General features: G+C 41.5%; 1 protein-coding gene across 2 annotated transcripts in view; it reads left to right on the top strand.

The window, feature by feature from the left end:
- The window catches only part of CDH13 (cadherin 13), a 680,788-nt gene that overhangs the window by 198,000 nt on the left and 460,491 nt on the right, over nt 1-22,297 (top strand). For both annotated transcript variants that reach the window (XM_081016580.1, XM_081016581.1), the window contains exon 2: nt 3,455-3,566. In XM_081016580.1, coding sequence (XP_080872706.1) covers nt 3,455-3,566 — 112 coding nt within the window. The remainder of the gene's footprint in view (nt 1-3,454; nt 3,567-22,297) is intronic.

A 22,297-nucleotide genomic window follows, 5' to 3' on the forward strand; every position in this document is an offset into this window, starting at 1 on the left:
ATTGCATATACAGTATTGTAAGTTCACCTTTACATTTGAACTGAATTTCTCCATTCATACTCAGAGAATAAGGTGAGCTACAAACTACTGTAGGGTGTACCATGGCTTGTTCTTTCTGTCCCACTCCTGGCTCCTTCCAATCTTCTAGTTTATCACTTGATCAAAAGGTCAAAGTTGTTGCACACCATTTAGGATGAGGAATATATCCATCTGCTCTGCCTGAGCTCTGCCAACTTGTCTTGGCATCAAGTTCTCAGGCTACCGGCTGAGATACAGTTAAGTGAGAGGAATGGAGTTCAAATGCCAGGTGTGTTAAAAAGCAGCCACAACACCAACCAAATGTTATTGGGTTGTATGCAGTAGGGTAGTGGCAAATTCAGAAGTTCAGGGCTCCTTCATGACAATCACTCCGTCTCAAAACCGTGGTTCCTCACAACCACACATCCTTCTAAGATTACACTACCTGCTAAGATTATACTTGTTGTTTAGTCGTGTCCGACTCTTCATGATCCCATGAACCAGAGCACACCAGGCACTCCTGTCTTCCACTGCCTCCTGCAGCTTGGTGAAACTCAAGTTGGTAGCTTTGAGAACACTGTCCAACCATCTCGTGCTCTGTCATCCCCTTCTCCTTGTGCCCTCAGTCTTTCCCAACATCAGGGTATTTTCCAGGGAGTCTTCTCTTCTCATGATGTGGCCAAAGTATTAGAGCCACAGTTTCAGGATCTGTCCTTCCAATGAGCACTCAGGGCTGATTTCCTTAAGAATGGAGAGGTTTGATCTTCTTGCAGTCCATGGGACTCTCCAGAGTCTCCTCCAGCACCATAATTCAAAAGCATCAATTCTTTGGTGATCAGCCTTCTTTTATGGTCCAGCTCTCACTTCCATACATCACTACTGGGAAAACCATAGCTTTAACTATAAGGACCTTTGTCAGCAAGGTGATGTCTCTGCTTTTTAAGATGCTGTCTAGGTTTGTCATTGCTTTTCTCTTTTACATGGCTGCTGTCACCATCTGCAGTGATCATGGAGCCCAAGAAAGTGAAATCTCTCACTGCCTCAATTTCTTCCCCTTCTATTTGCCAGGAGGTGATGGGACCAGTGGCCATAATCTTAGGTTTTTTAAATGTTGAGCTTCAGACCATATTTTGCGCTCTCCTCTTTCACCCTCATTAAAAGGTTCTATATAATTATACAATAATAATAATTCGTGGTGCATTGCAAAGATCAATGCAGGCCTCCGTGAGCTGCTCTTCAACTAGATTTATCTATTTTTCTGTGAATGTAGGCAAATGATTTAGTGTGCTCCAATATGTTCTTTCACTGTAACTTATCTCAGTTTTCCTTGAAGTTCTATTGTACATAACAGAACTTGCAAACCATTCTCTTGAAACTGAAACACCTTGTGTTTTCAGTGTTAATGCTTAGCTTTCCAGCATGTAGAATGATTCTTCCTCGGTGCTCTTCCTCACATGTATTACTCACCTCCTTGCATATTGATTGGCTCCAAACAGTACATAAAACAATACTTCTCAGTTGCTTAAAAGCTCCACTTTCAAGCTGATTTGGTGGCTCTAAGGTGCTGACACCTCTAGGCCAAGAATGAGTAACCTGTGATGCTCCAGCAGTCATTGTCCCAGACAGCATGGTCAGTAGTCAAGAACAATGGGAGTTGTAGTCCAACAGCATATGGAGAGTCACAGGTTAGTCGCCCAAGCTCTGGCTTCCTGATGGTTTTTCAGAGCCATGTGCGTGCTCCACTGAACCTTTTAAAATATTGGGCAGTATGTGTTTGGCTTGTTTTGTCTCTAGTTTTCCATCATCGCAAGCTTGTTCTTTATTTAAGATTACCCAGGAAAATAGCCTTATGAGATTTCAGCTGCACTCAGAGGAATCACTTTGGAAGTGGACTTTGACAAATTCCTTTCTTTTTGCCTTTCTCCTCTCTTTCCTTGGCACCCATACAGTGACAAGGCAGATCAGTGATCTCATACAAACACTGACACAAACTGTACTTAACTTTCACCTTCAGATTCACCTTCCAGCATGCTGCAAACATTTCATTTTAAGTCTTCCTCCAGGTAAACATCTTTTGAATGATAGCCAAAACTGGGCAAATTGTGGCTTATGCCGAAGATGGGAAGTAGTGTTCCTGCAGGCTATGTTTTCATCTTGCTCCAAAAGACTGAAGAATGAAGCTGTGTCCAGCTGAAAACTTTGTTGTCTTCAGGGCTGGAGTAGTCGTTCTCCATAGTACCCCATAGGATAGAGGCTCAGTGGTATTTAGTGTTTTTGCTGTGATGCGTTATTCAAGAGTACCACTGTACTGAAAATGTTCCTATCCTTCCTATGGTGTGCAGTGCAATATATTTTGCTTCCCAATTGACTGACAGGGAAAGCAATGTCTACATGGCAGACTGCATCATTTTAAATGTGTGTGTGCTTATTAATTTTTGAGAATGCAACTGCAAAAAATAATAATAATAATCAATAGGATGTACAAATGAATCAAGGGGGGGCTGTAACCATGACTGCAACTGAGTTAAGTACAGATATTGCTTATATCACCTTATTCATCCTTTGCATGCTGGTGGTCCCAGGGTTGACTCGTGGGAGCTCCAGTTAAAACTATCTTAGGTTGCCATGTTGGATCAAAATAAATAAATCAAACATGCCAACTGATTGGCAGTGGCTCTCAAACATACAGAGTTTTGGACAAGAATCTTTCCCTCTCCTGCCAGGGACTGAGCCTGGGACCTCTTGCAGGCAAAATATATCCTCTACCATTGAGCATCATTAAACTCCCTGTTTCCCCTTTGCAACACTGGTGGCTGCTTGTGGGAAAGGAAATTGTAGGCTCAATGGTGTCATGGTTGGTAGGTAGCAGGCCATAATGTCCCCGATAATGGCTACTTTGGGCCTTAATTAACAGATTTGCACCATTTACAATTAGTCCCATGGACTCCTCATTGCCTTTCTTCCCCCCAGTGCCCACAGATGTTAACATTTCAAAGACATTTAACAGCTTGCTTCTCAGAGACTGCTTCCGCACACACTGAACTTTCATGTCCTGGGAGATTACTGGCACTCAAACACTAAAATCAATGGGCAACCCAATAGGGGACACACATACACACACGCCAAAGATGAGTGTCCTAAAATACCTGTTTGATGTGCTTTGTTAACTGCATTAGATTGACTGCATGGGAAATGTATTTATGTCACTTCCTCTTACAGTTTGCATGAAAGCTCCGCAGTACACCCTCAAGGCAAGAACTAGCAAACTTAAAGGGAAATTTTTAAAGTAACTAGCAAACTTAAAGGGAAGGTGTGATGTAAGGGAGCATTTTTAATCTCGTGGAAAGTTGAATCCAAACCTGCTATCATTTGCAGAAGCCAGCATGAGCGGTGAACAAGCAGATATGAAAAGTCATTTTCCCCTTTGTTTTCTCAGGTGCTGCTGCATGTGTTCACGGAAGATTTAGAATGCATCCCTGGATTCCAACAAAAGGTTTTTCATATTGAACACCCGTCTGCATTCATGGCGGACCAGCCAATTCTGAATTGTAAGGAAGCTTATTTTCATATGTCATTTCTGCACACGCACACAAATTGTATTAACCACAGCCTGTGTGTTCCTATCATTTTTGGAATATATCAGAAAATTCATTGTCCTTGTGACAGGCTCCCCTCTGTTGTTCCTACAGGAGTGTGATTACTTCTATTTATTTTATTATTATTATTTTGAAAGCGGGAGAGGCTTTTTCTAAACCCGTATTAATACAGACTTTTCTTTGTATTATGGCTCTGTGTTGAGTAGTTCCTGTCCATTAATTAATGGTTGGCTTGAATATTGATGTGGACACAGGGAATAATCACTGTACCCTTTCTCCTGAATTATTTGGTTCTTGAATTAATTTGTTGATTTTGTGCTGATAACGAATGACTATGATAGAGAACCTTGAGTTGCAATTGAGTCTGTGTCTTGCAACTTGTCCACAAGATGTTCCTGCTATGTGTTGCACCTCAGAATGTGCTACTCAAAGCTTTCCAGACATTTTCTTATCCTCTGCATTTGAACCTCTGGTGACCAACTGCTATTGCCAGTTGGGAGTATGAATGAACTGCATGGCCAAATTCCATTTCCAGTAGACAGGTGTTGCATTAAAGTGCTGGCACTGGTGCGAAGAGGCTTTGTGTGCTTGGCAAGCAGATAGCACAAGGCTAAATGGTCCATAAAGTCTTAACTGTGCTTTCTGCACTTGAGTTGTTTGATCAAGGTACTCAGGGGAACATGTAGTGGTGTTACCATTCATGTTTCTGGAGGTTTCATGACCGATGGATGAAGTGTTGCATCCACACATGTCTTGGATTTGAACCAAGGTTGTCCAAATATAGTGTTAGTGGTATTTCTCATAGAGGAACTGCAGAAAGCCTCAACTGCATAAGACCCTTGTTACGTGGTTTGGAAGAGGTTTTTTCACTTGTCTCTGTGGTGACAAAAGTTAATGGTTCCTAATGCCTGGGTGGAGTGGATGAAAGCCAAGAATCTTGAATGCTGATCTTGAACGCTGAGAAGATGGAGATGCTGTGGGTTGATGGTTCCAATGTGCAGAAGATGGGCCAGTTGCCTGTGCTAGGTAGGATTGCACTCTCTCTGAAAGAACAGATTCAGAGTTTGTGGGTGCTCCTGCACCAATATTAGTGGCTCAGGTAGCCTCAGTGACAAGGGATGCCTTTTACCAGCTACAGCTGCTATACCAGCTATGGACATTTTTGGACAGAGATAGTCTGGCCACCATGATTCATGTTAAGCTAAAGACTCAATTACTGCAATGCATGCTGTGTTGGGGTACCCTTGAGCTGCCCAGAGTGACTGGGGAAAACCCAGCTGGAAGGGCAGGGTATAAATAATAAGTTGTTGTTGTTGTTGTTGTTGTTTGTTGTTGTTGTCCAAAGACTCCTGCTGGTGCAAAATGCTGCAGCTAGATTTTTGATGGGAACAGACTATCACTGGCATGGAACTCCAGTGTGAAAAGCTTGCATTGGATGCCCATACCCTACCAGGCCAGGTTCAAGGTTCTTATATCAATTAACAAATCCCTTCATAACTTGGGTCCAGGAAACCTCAGGGACTGCCTGATCCATTATATCCCTGCTTGGTCACTAGGGTCTTTGGGGAAGTCCCTGTTAGTGGTCCCCCATGGCTGGGTTGCATGGCTTGTATCCACAGAGGGTCATGTATTCAGTATTGCGCTACTTGAAATCAGAAAGGCCTTTTCCCTGTTGAACTTTTGACACTTACTGATCACTTCTTTATCCTTCAACAGGCTTTTAATTGAATTCTGTTTTTATTGTTTTAATTCATTTTTAACTATTTTTAGAATTGCTTTTTTAGTCTCCTGTGCACTGCTTAGAGACAACTGTGATTAAGTGGCATACAAATCACAGTAATAAATAAATAGATGCCTGATGACCACCATTCTCAAGGTGTGCGAAGCAAACCTTGTGCATTCATAACAGTTTGCAGGGGAATGACCTGACTTGTTCTCTGCCTGTTTTTCATATGTGCCATCCTTGGACAGAAGAAACAATGCAACTCTTCCATGTTTCCCAGTTAGTGTGATATAGACATATCTCAGCAATGCATGCTCTCAGTGATACTGGATCTGCATATTGTAGGGAATTTTGAATTCCCAAGAAGAAGAAGAAGAAGAGTTTGGAGTTGATATCCCGCTTTATCACTACCCAAAGGAGTCTCAAAGCGGCTAACATTCTCCTTTCCCTTCCTCCCCCACAACAAACACTCTGTGAGGTGAGTGGGGCTGAGAGACTTTAGAGAAGTGTGACCAGCCCAAGGTCACCCAGCAGCTGCATGTGGAGGAGCGGAGACGCGAACCCGGTTCCCCAGATTAACCACTACACCACACGCGCTCCCAAATAATTCTCCCTGTAAAAAAATTAAGTGAGTCAAAATACTCTCAGTGATTTGAAGTCCATTTCCTTTGAACAAAAGGGAGCTTTAGCTGTCTAGTCGTCATTACTATTGGACATCTTGTTTTTATGTTCAAGAGGCTGTCATGGATATTTGATCCTTCTAGGTTGTGTGTGTAAAAGGATTCTGCCTGTGTTTTACTGTGCTTGTTTCAAGGATAGTGCACATGTTGTTCTAGAAGAACATGCTCTAACATCATATCCTCCAGGATCCTTTCCTTTTAAGGGCACATATGCTTGATTTTTGAACATCATTCATTCAAAAGGACTGTGGCTCAGTGACACAGCACATGCTTTGTATAGAGAACCCAGATACAATCCCTGGCATCTCCATGTAGGGACCGGGATGACTCCTGCCTGAAAACTCTGGAGAACAGCTGCTGGTCAGTATAGTCAGTAATGAGCCTGATGAACAAATGGTCCGACTTGGCATAAGGCAGCTCCTTGTGTTCTAATACCCCACCCCACCCCATGCTCAATAGGCTCTAGGGCTTAATATGACTTCCTGAGAATAATTTTGGTCATGCAAATCTTAATGCTAAGCTAATAAAGGTACACTCCACCATATTTAATACTACTCAAAGGTAAGTGTTGATAAATTCACTGGAATGTTTAAAAAAATGATGTAGACCCCTTAGTTATGCCAAGCTTTTGAAATTATGGAAACAAGACAAGGATATGCTACAGTGTGAGTTTCCATCATACACTGAAGATGTACCTTTTTACCATGATTTTTGACAGTTAAGGTATTCTTGTAGAACTTCCTCTTCTCTTTTGGTTAATATATACCATGTTGTTTCTGGGATAATTTTTTTTTAAAAATGAGCATTCTATAACTACACTATTTTACTTTTCCTCCTGCTCCTCCTTGTCCTCTTCCTGCCTCCCCTTCTTTAATTGTATGGTTGTATTGCTGTAACCAGTCCTGGAAGCTTATGGTGAAGGGTGGGTAAGAAATCTTATCAGTAGTTAAATTAAAATTTCCTCAGAAACTGAGGGGGGCGGGAGGAAAAGATGGAGGGAGAGAAAGAGGACTGGTTGTTAATTTGAATGAGCATTTTGGCCATAGTTCCCAAGGGGGCTTAGAGGTCTCAAATCAAGCCGGAGGAAACAGCCTCATTTTTTTGCCTTTTGCCATTGGCCACCTAACAGTGATGTGCAGTTGGAGGGTTCAAATGTCTTGTTGGTTTTTTCTTTTCTCTGTGTTTGATCCTTTAGAAAGGAAAAGCTGTTTCAGCCACATCCAACTGCTGCTTCTGTGATAACCAGCAAATGGCACTGGTGTGAAATTGGCATAATAATTAAGACACCGTTTTTAATATTAAGTCAAGGAAAGACAAAGCAAGGCTGCTGCTTGTTATCTTGTTATTATTGGTTTCTATTGATTTATTGGTTTGTTGCCTGAATAGGATATTCTGTTTCTTAATGTTTGATGTTTTATTGTGGTTTTATATATGATGTAAGCTGCCCCGGTGGCTGGGGAAACCATAAATATAATAAAATTATATGTATAAAACTATAATGATATAATAATAATAATAATAATAATAATAATAATAATAATAATCTCTTAGTGATCTAAGGAATTAGGCAGTTCTACTCACCAGAGATACCAAATTGGTATGATATATCATATTCCACTTCAGTGGAATGTTGGCCCTACACTTCTAGCCAATTTAATCAGATCAGAAGTTCTAGGTCTCAGTCATGATGGATTAAAGTCTGCATTCTCATTAGACACAAGGGGCATCAAGACAATCCACTGTGCCACACTCTGGGTGAAGTCAGCCCACCACTACCCTGCATTAGTACAGTAGGTGCATTGCATGCATGAGGCCACCTGGAGAGAGTGATTTGCCTGAGGCCACATTCATACCACACCCTGAAAGCACTATGATACCACTTTAAAAAGTCATGAATCCTCCCCAAAGAATTCTGGGGTCTGTAGTATGTTAAGAGTGCTGAGAGTTGTTAGGAGATCCCTGTTCCCCTCCCAGAGCTCCAGTTCCCATGATGGTTTAACAACCAATCCCTCTTCACTGGGAACTTTGGGAATTAAAGCTCTTCAAGGAGAATATCCTAACAAGTCTCAGCACCCTTTATAAACTACAGCTTGCATAATTATTGAAGGGATGCCATGGCTGATCAGAATGTATGTGCTTTAAATGTGTCTTAAGTCAGTGGTATGGAGATCCAACCTCCAGATCCAAGGTTGATGTGTCTTTCATAGCAAGTGTCCCAGAGTCCCTACCAGGAGCAGCCAATTCCCTTTGGTCCCAACATCTACTGGGCTCAGCTGGGGCCACCCATTCCTCTCCCAAGTAGGAGAGGCACGTGTGCAGCTGGAAGGTTGGGAAAATAACAGGTCAGTTATATTAGCCTCTCCTCAAAATCTTTGAAGCTCTGGGAATTCGATCCACATATTTTCAGTGTAGGATGATAGCAGTGTCCTACTTGAGGGGATTGCTTAGCAGAATGAGATAAGAGATAAGGGCAAGAGGGTATAATCAAACCCCAAGATGGATCAGTGCGGAAGAAGTGCCCCTAAACCAGAGGCTTTCCAGCCGACTCATCAATATTTTTTATTGTCTGTTTGACTAGGCTGAGCACTTTTTTTAATGTTGCCATTACTCAAGAACAGTGTAATTTAGTCGTTGCATCTGCATGTGCAGCCCACCATGAGTATGTAAATTAATAGAGCAAATATGCAAAGCAAGTCTAACGGTGATTGCTTTTGTAGTCTTCAATAAACAGAGTACTTTTAATTCTCAGCTGAAGATTGAAAAGAACAGTCATATTTTGTTGTAGGGGAACATCTATCTCCCCCTCCCCATGCTCTGCAAATCCCCTTGATATTTTTAATTTAAACAGAAACATACCACACATACCATTGCCACTGTTTCCATCAGTAATTAAGAACGGGGCTTTTTTTTTACTTCCTTCTTATGTATTTACTACTTAGTTGTAAATGCCCTTGTGTTCATTATTCATGAAAGTTACGAGGGGAAAGAAAGAGGCAGAAGTGAAGAGGCCTCTCTCTCTCTCTCTCTCTCTCTCTCTCTCTCTATTATTTGCATGCAGGCTGAAGCAATAAAAAAGTTTGCTTCCCACATTCAACAACCTTTTAAAATGCCTTGTAGTGAGATATAAAACAAAGTGCAATAAAGAAGTTTGAAACAGGGTGGGGAGATGAATGTTTTGCCTATTAATCTATGAAGGAGAAGGCATCATGAGAATGTAGGGAGAGCGTGCTGGATCAAGCCATCAAGTCCAGCTTTCTGTTCTCACAATGGCTGTCCAGATACCTCTGGGAAACCTATAAGCAGGACCTGAGCACAAAAATGCTGCTGAATTTTCCAGCAGTTGGTATTCAGAAGCATTACTGCCTCTGAACATGGAAGAAAAGTCTCACCATTATGGCCCACAGCTGTTGATAGCCTCCTCCTCCTCCATGATTTTGTCTCACCTTTAAAAACCCTCCAAATTGGTGGCTATCACTGCCTGCAGTCGGAGCAAGTTCCATAGTTCATGGGCTGCATGAGTCGAAATGGGACATTCCAATCAGAAGCCAGGGTGGCTTTTGTAATTCTGCAATGTCCCGCTCAAGTGAAGACTGTTAAGGGATGTGATGTGGTGTACTCCAGCCCTGGAAAAGTGTCTTTTCCTGATGGATACTAGGATTGGAACAAGAATCAGACCCTGGTAGGAAAAGAGGCTTCTCCAAGACTCAGTTATGCCTTCCCCTGCTCTGCCTCAATACTTACTTACTGATTGGTTGGTTTACAGAATTTATATCTTGCCCTTCCTCTGGGCATGATATCTTCTTGCTTATACATACACGTCAATGCTTCTAGAGTCTTTCTAACACTGACTTCAGAAGCAGATCATCTTTGTATTATGAGCCGGACTGTTACAATAACAATGATAACAATCTTTAAAATATTTTAACAGAATGAATGCTTGCATCCTGATCCTTTGCATGATTCCTCATAAGTGTGGGGAATTTGAAACATGTGGGCCCTCAACCTCTGGTTCTGAGTGTGAAAAATTGTCTTCTTGGTTTGAGTTGACTTGAGTAAGTGTGTGTGTGTGTGTGTGTGTGTGTGTGTGTCATTATGCAAACACAGAGACACAATAAATGACTCAGGTCAACTTGAAACAAGAACACAATTTTCTATTGAAGTTTCTAAGCATGTTTCATCCACCGCCCCCCAAAAGCAAAAAAAATATGCCTGAGAGCTCAAGAGAATTTCAGATGACAAGTAAAAATGGAACACAGCAGGCAAACTCAGGGTAGCAGCAGTAGAAACATTTCTGCCGGTGCACCTAATTTCTCATTGTTGCTTTCCTCTCTCATTTTTTTTTCTTCACTTTAGCTTTTGACTAACCTACGAAAAGGTAGTTAAAATGTTCTCCCCCACCCCCCAGTTTCCAGTGTTTCTAAGGAAATCAGCATGACTTCATCTTAGATCTTCTTGGGTCTCAGAGACACTGGTAAATGTTTCATTGCTATAATCTTTGAAGCCATCCTCTAGATATTTAGCCACTGCTGACATATTTATGTGGCAAATGACACCCTTCTTCATCTAGTTTACTGCAGAATTATGGTGTTTGCATCCTGCTCACCTTATTCATAAAAAGATATATATATACCACCAACTTGTATAAAGTAACAAGGCAGTGTACAGCAGACTACAGAGACTCACGAGTCTTAAGGTCAGCAGAAGGGACACTTTTGGAAGTTCCATCTCTCTCAGAGGTTCAGAGGGGAAAGGAATTCTCCGTGGCAGCCCCTAAGTTGTGGATTTCCACCCACACAAGATGCTGCTCATTGTTCATATTAAAGGATTTCAAAAGATAATTGACCCTGTTCTCTCACTAGATGCCACCTTTGGGAAATTTCCATTGACTCCGTCATCATGATACTCCTGGCTGCACGCAGCGCTTTAGCTTCAATAACCGCCCGGGTTGGCAAATTTCTAGCAGTGGCAGTCGTTGTTCATGCGGGGATGATAGAACATCACCAAGCAACCCTGCTACATGCATAAAAATAATCATGTTGCATTAATCATGTTTTACTTTTTAACATACACGAGTTGTGGCTTTTGCGGGGGGGGGAGGGTCCTTTTTTAAAAAATGACAATAAATGAAATGGTATACATGAAAAATGAAGGCAATTAACAAAAAGCATTGGGATGGCGTGCTGTGAATGCAAAGCCAGGAAGAGCATTGCCAATGATTTAAATGTCAAAACAAAGGCAGTTGTGACCCTTACTTGAAAAGCTTTAATTTGGATGTTAATTAATGGCTGACCTCTTCTGTCACTTACGTGATGGATTGCATTTTCTGGGTGTGCAATCCTTCAGATCGGGGTGGGTGGTTGTCTGTCCATCGGCAGGTTCTTGCGTCTGCTGGATTTTAATGAAGAATTTCCTTCCCAACCCCATTCATTTTGCCCTGGTGCTGTTAGCTTAATTTACTTCCACTGTGTGGGATTTATTAACTGATTAATCACGGGTGCTTTAAGGTGTCTCTGCTGCGTTCTTTGATGAAAGTTGCACTTTTGTTGAGCCTAACAGCAGGGTCCTCTGAAGAGCATCCAGTACTAGAGCAACTCATCGTAGGGGGTGCAGATTTTGTAAACACAACACAACATGCCGGAATACAAAAGCATATTCCCTAATGCTTTCCTATTAGTGCATGAAAAACATGCATAAGAGAAAGGCATAACTCATTCCTTCTGTGCACACAGCACCTGCTTTCAACCTCTTTCCGACGTTCCTAAAGGTCAGCTTTGGAAATGCAGTATTGGGGAACATCTGTGATCCTCCAGATGTGGTAGGACTCTAGCTTCCATCATTCCCAACCAACATAGCCAATGGTGAGTGATGAGGGGAGCTGTAGTGAGCTACAGCTTGAAGGTTCTCCATCCACAGCTTCTCCATCCCTTGCTTCACTTAAGCACTGTCACCTGAGCTGGATGGTACTCTGCTCCTAGCTGTGCATCTTGGTCCTTTTAAAGCCAGAAGAGCCTTAGCTCAGTGGTAAGAACATTTGCTTTGCATGTGGAAGGTCACAGGTTCAGTCCCCAGTATCTCTAGATAGGGCTGGAAGAGATTACCTGCCTGAAACCCTGGAGATCCAAAGCCAGTCAATAATCACCCAGATAGTCTGACTCTGTATAAGGCATATTCCTGTGGTTCCCATGGAAATTTTGAGCAAGTTATGATGAAGGCAAGCAAAGCCCCTCAGGTTATTTTGAAATTTGTATCTATGCATATAAATTAGCTTATGCAAGGCCTACACAAATGTGTGACTCCCTTTTTGGTGGGACATTTCCTCTTCATTGGGAATGTGGCTGCCCTACATCTGGTTGGGCACAGCAGAGAAACAGGATTGTGCTAGACCAGGGGTTGGAAACCTCTCGCCCACAGCCCATATCTGACCTGCCAGTCCTCCCCATTTGGCTCTCCAGGCCATTTCATAAGAACATAAGATGAGCCTGCTGCATCAGTCCAGTGGTCCATCTCCTCTAGCATCCTGTTCTCAAGATGGCCAACCAGATGCTTGTAGGGAACTTGCAAACAGAGTCTGAGCAAAAGAGCACTCTCCCCTTTTGCAGTTTCCAGCAATTGGTACTCAAAACCATTGCTGCCTCTGACCCTGGAGACAGAGCATAGTCATCATGGTTAGAAGCAATTGATAGTCTTTTTCCTCCTTGAATCTGTCAAATCCTCCTTTAAAGCCATAGGATATGGAGGCCATCACTGCCCCTTTTATATGCAAATGACTTTTCAGCATCTTTTATTTCAGCTAAGCCATGTCCACCTGCCCTCCACCTGCCCTGACAGGGATGCTTGGGAAATGCTGCACAAGGGACTCTGCAAGTTTCTATGGAAAAAAAAGAAAAAATGCTTGTCTTTTAAAAAAGGAGCATTCTTTTTTTCTTTCCACAAAGAGCAGTTTGCATTCAAAGCGCTTCTTCCCAGTGTTTTGAATACAATGATTCCCAGGATTCTTTTGATGTTCTCATAACATGCCATAGATTGGCGGGGGGGGGGGGCAGGCAGGCAGGATTTAATATCTTGGGGGGAAAGTGATTTGAATTCAGCTCTTCTAGGCCAGGCTTTCACGCACAATTTCATACCATTTTAGTGCATGTTTCTTCCAACACACTCTTTATGTTTTCCCTAATGTAGTGCATAATATTTTCATGAATGTATACATATTTTTTGAAATCTTATTTGGTTGGAGAATGGCCACATCCACACCATACATTTAAAGAACTATGAGGAAACAGTTATGGCTTCCTCCAAAATAATTATGAGAGCTATAGTTTCTTAGGGGTACTGTTCCCCTCACACAGCAGCAACTCCCAGAGTTCCATGTCAGTAGAGATTGATTGTTAAACTACTCTGGGGAATTGTGACTCTGGGGGCATATGTTCCAGCAGTGGGAGAGCTGGGAAGCAGAGCTCACTCCCATACATGCCAAGCATAGGCACCAGGTCTAGGGAACTCTGGGTGCCAGGGCACCCAAAAAAAAAAATTGTGGGTGATTAGCACCCAAAATGCGAGGCTCTGACAGTACCTCCCAGACCACATCGGAAGTTCTACCAGGCCTCCGAATGCGACTTCTGGTAGAAACCTAACGCATCATGACATCATGACATCACAACACCATGTTACATCACAGGCGCCATTGGGCACCCATAACCTGGGGCCAAAGTCAGCACCCCTGGCGCCAAGTGTCCTGTAAAAAGGCACAACCTGGATTTTTTGCAGGAGATCATGTTTTGGTTACTGCATGAGATTGTGCTAATTGTCACCTGGGGACAGCCATTCCATTAGACTGCCTCTGTGTGAGATGTAGGAAACAGGGCTTAATGTCCTTTGCTGGAAGCCTAGCTTCATCAGGGGCCTCCTGTCCCTGAACTGTGCCAACTGATCATTATAGGGACAACTATGTAGTTTTGATTTTGATTTTCCTCTTGCCTCCCTGCCCCTTTTCTCTTGGTTTGTTTGTTTGCTTGGATTGTAAGCCTGTTGGTATGGACTGTCTTGCTTTGATTGTATGTAAGTCACTATAGGAGTCTCCCAACAGCTCTTAACAAATTAGAGCTCCTAGGTTTTTTGTGGGGGAAGCCATGACTGTTTAAAGTGCTATCACAGTGCTTTAAATGTATGGTGGGAATGATGGACAGTGTTGCATGGCACCACTCTCAGAAGTGTGAGTTTCAAAGGACAGCTCTTATTCAGTTGGTCTTTATTAATTTCTACACCGCTTATATGCCAGTATATTAATTTATACACACTTATATAAGTGATTTACAACTAGCAAATCAATACATAATTAAAATACAGAATAACAATTCCATTGGGAACTAAAACATCCTTGATTACAATGAAATGAGCCATTAAAAGAAAGGCAATTACAACAGTTTTAAAAACAGTTAAAACAATAAAGTCAGAAGTGGTGTTCTGGGGAATGTGTGCCTAAGCAAGGGTGTCATCAGGAGATGTCAGCATGCCAACACTGATAGGACTTCAGGTAATATTTCAGAGAGTGTGGATTATGTTGGTCCACACTGTATTGTGAACCAAGCTGAATTTCTTTCGCATCCCTGCCCTTGTGTGTATTTGGTGCACTTTAAACCACCCTTCATTAAAGGATGTAAAAGACGTGTGTGTAGGGGGTATGAATTTGAAACCTCATTGCATATAGGAGAGGTTTGTGCTTGCAAACATCTTCACAGCATGTCTTTCTGAGCCCATCACTGCATTGCACAATTTGTGATGCTTCTTCTTCTTCTTCTTCTTTTTACACATGATCAAAGCCTGCAAAGAGCACAGTTGAGAGCTGCCAGGTGGCCAAAACAGTTGCCTCTTTCCAGCCATCCGTGTCAGCTTTTTAATAGGGCCTGAGGGGGGAAATGAATTCTGAAAGAGGCTTTGATCTTTATGCATATACTTTTAATTTTAACTTTTAAAAGACATTTCAGATCAGAGCAAGGCTATTATGCTGAACAGTGTGTGAGGGAATTAATTGGTGGCTGAACTACAGTGCCAGGGCCGAGTCCAAGTGGGAGCCAGGCGGAGACGCTAATATTTGCATTTCATTATTTCTGCTGCCAGGATTTTAAAAAAGAAAATCCACAGAATGAGCTCCACCTATGCTAGAGTGCCCACATACGCAAGAGAGTCTTGGGTGTCTGTTTGTCATGCGTGTTTTGCATGTGGCAAACCACTTTTGAAAATGCATTTATTAACATTATTAACAACTCAAAAGTGCAGTAACAGAGCATTATATCATACAAAGCAAACAAACTAAAATAAGAGAAAGAAATGGTGACACACCAATATAAATCAAGACATCCATATTTCGCAACATAGGCACTGACTCCTAGGGACCGAGGCAATTTCGGTCCTCCAAATATGCTTTTTAGGGGGCTGGGCCCCTTCAATAATCTGAAGATGTTGCTATAAATTGTTGTGGTGATTCAGAGATTTAATATGAAATCAAGCTAGATTTGAGTTTGTTGATGTAGCAACAGTAAAAGTAAAAAACAAAGCAAACAAACAAACAAAAACAAACTACATATAAAATCAGTTAAAATCTTGGGCGCTTTTTTATTTTTTTATTTGGAAAATGTCTAAAACGTGGCTCTCTGGGCAACCCAGTCAACCCATAATTGCTTTTGTTTCTTATGTTTTTGATCTGTTTTATATTTGTTCTCTTTTGTAGGTTATCTTGAAAATCTAGATTAATAATCATAATAAAGAGTGTGTGTCTCTGGTAACTTCTCTCTCTTACATCTTGAATGTTGACAAATTGGATTTCTAAAAGGCGAAAAATTATTAGAATTGGAGCTGTCAGAGAAGCACAAGGGAAACTGTGTTTTAATGCTCAGGAACTTGGCAAAGTTTTTTATATTATGGATTTTTATATTATGGATGTATGTTCTGTATTATTTTATTAATAACATTGCCTAATACAAGTTTGTCATGGCCTTTGGCTAGAACAATAAACTTATGAACTTGAAGGTTTTCCATTGCAGGCTATTGAAATCCTAGCTGCAGCTAACATCCATGTGTCAAACCACATTTGATATTGGGGGAAGTTACACCAGAGGCAGATTTAGGGGAGTGCAACCACTTTGCCTGCACTGGGCACCAAGTCAAGAGCGAGCCAAAGGGGACACTGCAATCATGACTTAGAACAGAAAGTGAGAGGTGGGGGTGGACAACAAATTTTGGCATTGCACTAGGGGCTGCTGAAATTTTAAAGCCCAAAGTCTGCCACTGGTTACAGCAGCACTTTGATAAAACTAGGAAAGTTTGATAGCTTTCCACCCATTTGATGTGACACACATTTTCTAATCTTACTGTCTTCTACATGAGAATGGCTTTGGTTGAATGGCAGTGACTGTCTGATGGATAGTGAAGTTCCAGGCTGCAAATTAGTATGAGAAATGTAGAGATACAATTATTTTAGAAATGAATTTATAAACATATCATTTGTGTTGCTTGTTTGCTCCCCTCTTATTGGCTATCTTTGAACCTAGTGCTGTGGTTCCCAAGGTGAGCAGTACTGCCACCTGGGAGGCAATGAATTACCTAGGGGATGATAAGAGGCAGGGGACTGGCAGGGGGTGCTGGAGATGTAAATGATTATCAGACTTGGAAAAACTGGTCTCACTGAACCAAGATCATCAGTTTTGCTGGCCTTCTTACTTACAACCCATTGAGAGTTTCCTTCTCCTTAATCTCAGCATTGGCATTGTAGAACTTTGCAAAGAGGATGGGGGCAAAGCCAAAAATAAGTGGTTTTGCCTGTCCTTGACTCTGGTTCCATCTGCTGTTGACCTCCTCTGCCTTCCATCCTACTAGTCAAGGTTGACATGAATTGGCCCAATTCAGTTTGAGATTCAGCAGAATAAGATGCACAGCCCTAGCGTATATATAGGTACTTGAACATGTTGCTTATCATGGTGCACATCTTATAGGATACAGTGAGTAATTCATGCTGCTCACCATGTCTGATTGGTGAACCTCAGTGACTTTTTTTTTTTTGAGGGGGAGGAGCAAATTATACCACAGTGAGCCCAAGAACTTTAGAACAGAGATCCTGGACAGGAGTGGGGGCGGTAATACAAACTGCAAAGTTTGACTTCCTGACATCTTTTGGCATAAAATTGTTTTGTCAAGCATCATTTACTCAAGGCACATTCATGGAAATAGTGGATGCAAAGAATTTTTGCAGCATCAGTTGGTCCCAAATGAGAGAGTGCTAGCATAAATAAAAAGGAAAGGTTTTTCATTTTCTCATCAGGTTTCATAATTGTTCAGAGGTTGGGGGAATCAAAATATAAAGCAAGTGTGTCAGCATCATCTGTTACTGTTTTCTTTTTTTAAAGCCAAACACGCCTTTCCAATGTAACTTGCACATAAATAAAGGTGATGTGATGAAGACAACATGCTCCATTAACCTCTTGGTTGTGAATAGAGGTGATTGAACTGCGGCAACTGAGCTCGATTTGAGATTAGATCTGTTCCTGGAGCCATGCCAGGGACCAGCCTAGTTTACAAATCACACTTTTTTGAAATATGTCTCAGCTTTGGTTGGGTGATGCCAGACAGCTGTTCATCTAATAGCCTAAATCAATGGCCAACTGCTCACAATTAGGAGGTATGTCAGTTGCTCGGTGCAATGAGAAAACCTTACATTAATTATGTTTTCAGAAGAAACTCTTAGTGAAAGAAGGGGCAAAGCCAAACTCTTTCCCCCACCCTTTATTTCCTATGCCCAGTTGGCACATCCAATATTAATCAAAATTTCAGTTAGGTAATATTTTCGGATATAACTCAAATTGACTAGCACTGTTAGGTTAAAAAAACTTTTTTTTTAATGACCTTATCAGTATCCTCTTTCTCATTTATCAGGTAACAAGGATGCTTTTTGATGCCCCTTTGAAGGACAAGACTAGGGTGTCTCACCATTCATGATAGTGTCCAGATCACAAGAACTAGCATTCTATTCTGCAGTGGTTAAGCCATATTTTGAATACTGTGTTGAGTTCTTGATACCACATTTTAAGGAGGACATTGGCAAACTGTTACATGTCCATAGGAGAACATCTTGGTTGGTGTGGTTCTGGAAACTGAGTCCTGTGAGGAATCCTAGAGAGAGATGGTTATTTTTAGCCCGGAGAAGAGAAGGGAAGACAAGATAGCTGCCTCTGACTATCTGAAGGGTTGTCATGCAGTGGATAGTTGATTGTCACTGATAGCCTTATCCCCAATGGATTGGTCCAATCTTTCAAAGCCATCCAAGTTTTTGGCTAACATCACACTTCTGAAAGCAAAACTACGCCCTGTTTAAATAAGTCATTTCTTTTGTCAGTCCTGGATCTTTCAACACTGCAGCTATGCAAAGGCCCTCTTTTTGGCATGGTAGATATATGGGTTATATCTAGATATATGTATGGGTTGTGTACATTGCTAGTTCCACTCAAAGTTGACCTGTTAGAGTGTGGCAGACATAGCTTCATTAATTTCAATGGGTCTGCTCTGAGTTTAAATTAGATGGAGACGCCACATTATATGGCACAATTTTAGACTCTTCAGAAGCTCAATTGTGAATGCATAAGAAATGCATAAATGTACAGCCATCTCCTCTGGAGATACCTTTACCTGTAAGAAATAAAGACAACAGTCAAGTGAGCAGTCATTGGGTTACTTGATATATACACATGCTATATAATGGAATACAATACAATACAATACAATACAATACAATACAATACAATACAATACAATACAATAGGGTTTTTTTAATTCTCCTTTTAATGTATGCATGCATTTGTTTATTGTCAGTCACTTTGAGTTCCTGTGGCAAAGAAAGCAACTAATTAATATAGAATACTAATAAAAGGCACAAGAACTTAACTAGAACCTTGCTGGATCATGCCAAAGGCTCATCTACTCAAACATTCTGTTTCCAAAGTGGTTAGTCAGATGTCCCTGGGAAGCCTGTAAGCAGGACTTGAGTGCAACAGCACTCTCCCCACTTGTGATTTCTAGGAACTGGTATTCCATTCCGACAGTGGAAGTATAACATAGCCACAGTAGTGGGTAGCATGGTGAGGCTGTTAGAATTCCTGCTCCATGATTGCAGTCATGGGATTTTTGTCTATCACATGACGGTGCATGTTTTGACTCCACAAAGTCGGAAGTGACGGAGACAGGATGTCTATGTTACTGTGTTCCGTGAAGTGGGACTATTGTCCTTTGTTCTTTCTTTTTGCTGTCTGATGCTAGAGAGAGAGGGAGCCATGTTGCAGTGCTCCGTGTGTCTTTATATATAAATAAAGTAGATTAGCCAAAATGCTGAGTTGCTGAGGTCTGTCACACAAACTGTGCAGACTCTGTGGATCCCTAAGTGTGCCGGTGTCTGTTGGCATTGGTCACTGTGATGTTCGGGCAGAAGAAAGCTTTTGAAGCTCCCGAACAAAAGACCAGGAGGGAGAGAACATGCCAGCCGGGCATGTGTCTCTGCCAGTGTCCTACTCGAGTGTAGGACTACAGTTCCCATAATGCATGATCATTAACTATGCTGAGTGAGGCTGAAGGAGGTTATAGTCATACTGAAGACATCAAATTGGGGGAAGCTGTTCTGCACTGGTCTCCTGGTTTGAGCCATGAGTCTTTTTTAGCCCTACCCAAAGATTATGGGACTCTTCCTATGCAAACCTCTTAATGCTAGCTCTATTCAGAGTAAATACATTGACATCAATGGACAGGGCTAACTTAGGTTCATTAATTTCAAATAGTCAACTCTGCCTTAGTTGGTTTTAGTTTTTGGAAATCATTAGATAATACATGTCACACCCATATTAGTTGTCTTCAGGCTGCTGAACAACTTAGGTTAGTGACCTAGAGAGCTGGTGTGATGCAGAAAGCGGTGAAGGGCATGAGCTCCAAGCTTGGTTCAAATTGCAGCTCCCCTATAAATTGACTGAGTAGCTTTATGTGAGCCATAGTCTTCTACTTTTAGGGGGGGGGGGTTGGTATAAAATATGGAGGCAAGATTACAAGGTTATCCAGCATTGTTGCAAAGATCACAGAAAATTTACACAGGGCATTCTGAGTATATAGAAAATAGGGCTATATTATGCTGTACAATAATGCTAAGTACAAATGCTAAGAGTATAGCACTCCTTTCTGGACACCCAGAGGATCAGGCTCTTAAGAACTGTCAAAACATAAGAGGCCAATCACGTTGATTTATTCTCTCTCTCTCTCTCTCTCTCACACACACACACACACTCACACACACACACACACACACACAGAGTGAGAGCAATAGAGAGCAGTAAGATAAAGCTGTAAACAAAAGGCTTTTATATGGAAATAATTTTTATATCTTCATACTTGCCATAAAAAACACAATTTGAATGAGACATTTCCTGAATGACAAGAAGATGGGGTTTATAAAAAAGATCTCAGAAGGTGGATATTTATTGTTCAATTAAAAGTTAAAGGTCACAATCCAGTCCAGAGTTAAGTGTGCTTAAACCTATTGATTTCAATGGGCTGAAGTGCCCTGTCATAAATCTAGGTTGAATTCTGCCCAAATTGCATGCATTTCAAAACGTTCATCCTCAGAAAGAGGTGCAGTCTATAGTATATGCATATACAGTGGTACCTCGGGTTACAAACACTTTGGGTTACAGACTCCACTAACCCGGAAGTAGTACCTCAGGTTAAGAACTTTGCCCCAGGATGAGAACAGAAATCGCGTGGTGGTGGTGCGGCAGCAGTGGGAGGCCCCATTAGCTAAAGTGGCACCTCAGGTTAAGAACGGTTTCAGGTTAAGAACGGACCTCCGGAACAAATTAAGTCTGGAACTAGAAGTACCACTGTATACTTATAGAGACCATCAGTTCCTATGGGATACAGAAGGATCAAAAGGAGGGCAGTGCACGGTTGGCTTGATCTGGGGGTTCTGAATCAGGACGACCCTGATTGAAGTAGTTCAGGGGTGCAGCTTATGTTTAATTAGTAAAAGATTTTTAAAAAACCTTAATTAAACATACAGTTGGGAGCTGGGAAGAAGGAGACTTATTAATGTTTCAGTGTAAACTTATCTTTATGTTAAGGTTGCATTCAACTGTAATTAAACGATCAAGTCTTTTCCTGGTTGCATGGATATTGTGTGGCCTCAAAACATTAAACCAATGAGCAGTGGTGCTCCCCCTCCAAACAAGAACAAAATAAAGTAAAAAGAATATTGAATGCTAAGGGCGCATAAGATAAGAAGAATCTTTTTCAATGAGTTATTTTTCAATCATCTCCCACTGGAACTGACAGGAAGGGGGGGGAAACGCATACTTTTATGTTCTCTGGAAATCCCAAGAGACTAAATTATAGCATGACAAATAAACAAGTTGCTGAATTCTGTTAGAGGGAAAACAGTTTTGTAAAACAACAGGCATTTGAATAAACTATTTATGCATTTCCTGTTAATGGCAGCAGCAGGTGAAACACCTAAGCAATGGTAAATTATAAGAAAGCTCTGTGGAGTTTTAGAAGATTAATTGTCTCCTTCTAGGACCAGCAGCAATGAAAAATTAGTGTTCATTGTGAGAAACAATGGTTAACTTAGCCATTGTCACAACCTGGGCTAACAGGCTAGCATTATGCTCTGGTCCAAAACATGCCACTACTGCCATGTTGGCAAACATGGTCATTGTTAGATGTGACATGAAACACAACATTGGGTTGGATCCAGAGCAAATCCATTGAATTTAGGTCTCATTGAAATCAACTGGACAAGTTAGTCATAGCTTGCTTCAGTGGGAGACTTGTGGAGTCTCCTAAGGATAAGAATTGAGACTTGTGGTGAATACTATTGCTTTGTTGCCTGGTATGACCTCATACCAGATATGGTAGCACACAAATGATGCCTCTGGGGAGCAAGGCTCATAGGACAACATCTGTGAAGGTCCAGGCTCAGGCTCTTCAAGCTCTGGGCTACAAGATTACTGTAGGCTACAATTCTCTATCTGGAGGCACAGCAAAAAAACCCTGTATTTGGCCAACTCCTCCTCCTCTGACTCTGAACATAACACTATGCAGGATGCTTCCACCTGATTTGCCCAAGTCCACTGACTGAGTTTTATAGCTGAGTATGGAATTGAACTAGAATCAAACACAGACATTATGGCCACCATACCAGAATATTTGTGCTTATTTTTGTAGGACACTATTGCCTACCACACTTGGAAACTTGCTCACATTCA

This window comes from Podarcis pityusensis (assembly GCF_964106645.2).
Source record: "Podarcis pityusensis genome assembly, chromosome: 8".
NCBI classification, from domain to species: Eukaryota; Metazoa; Chordata; class Lepidosauria; order Squamata; family Lacertidae; genus Podarcis; species Podarcis pityusensis.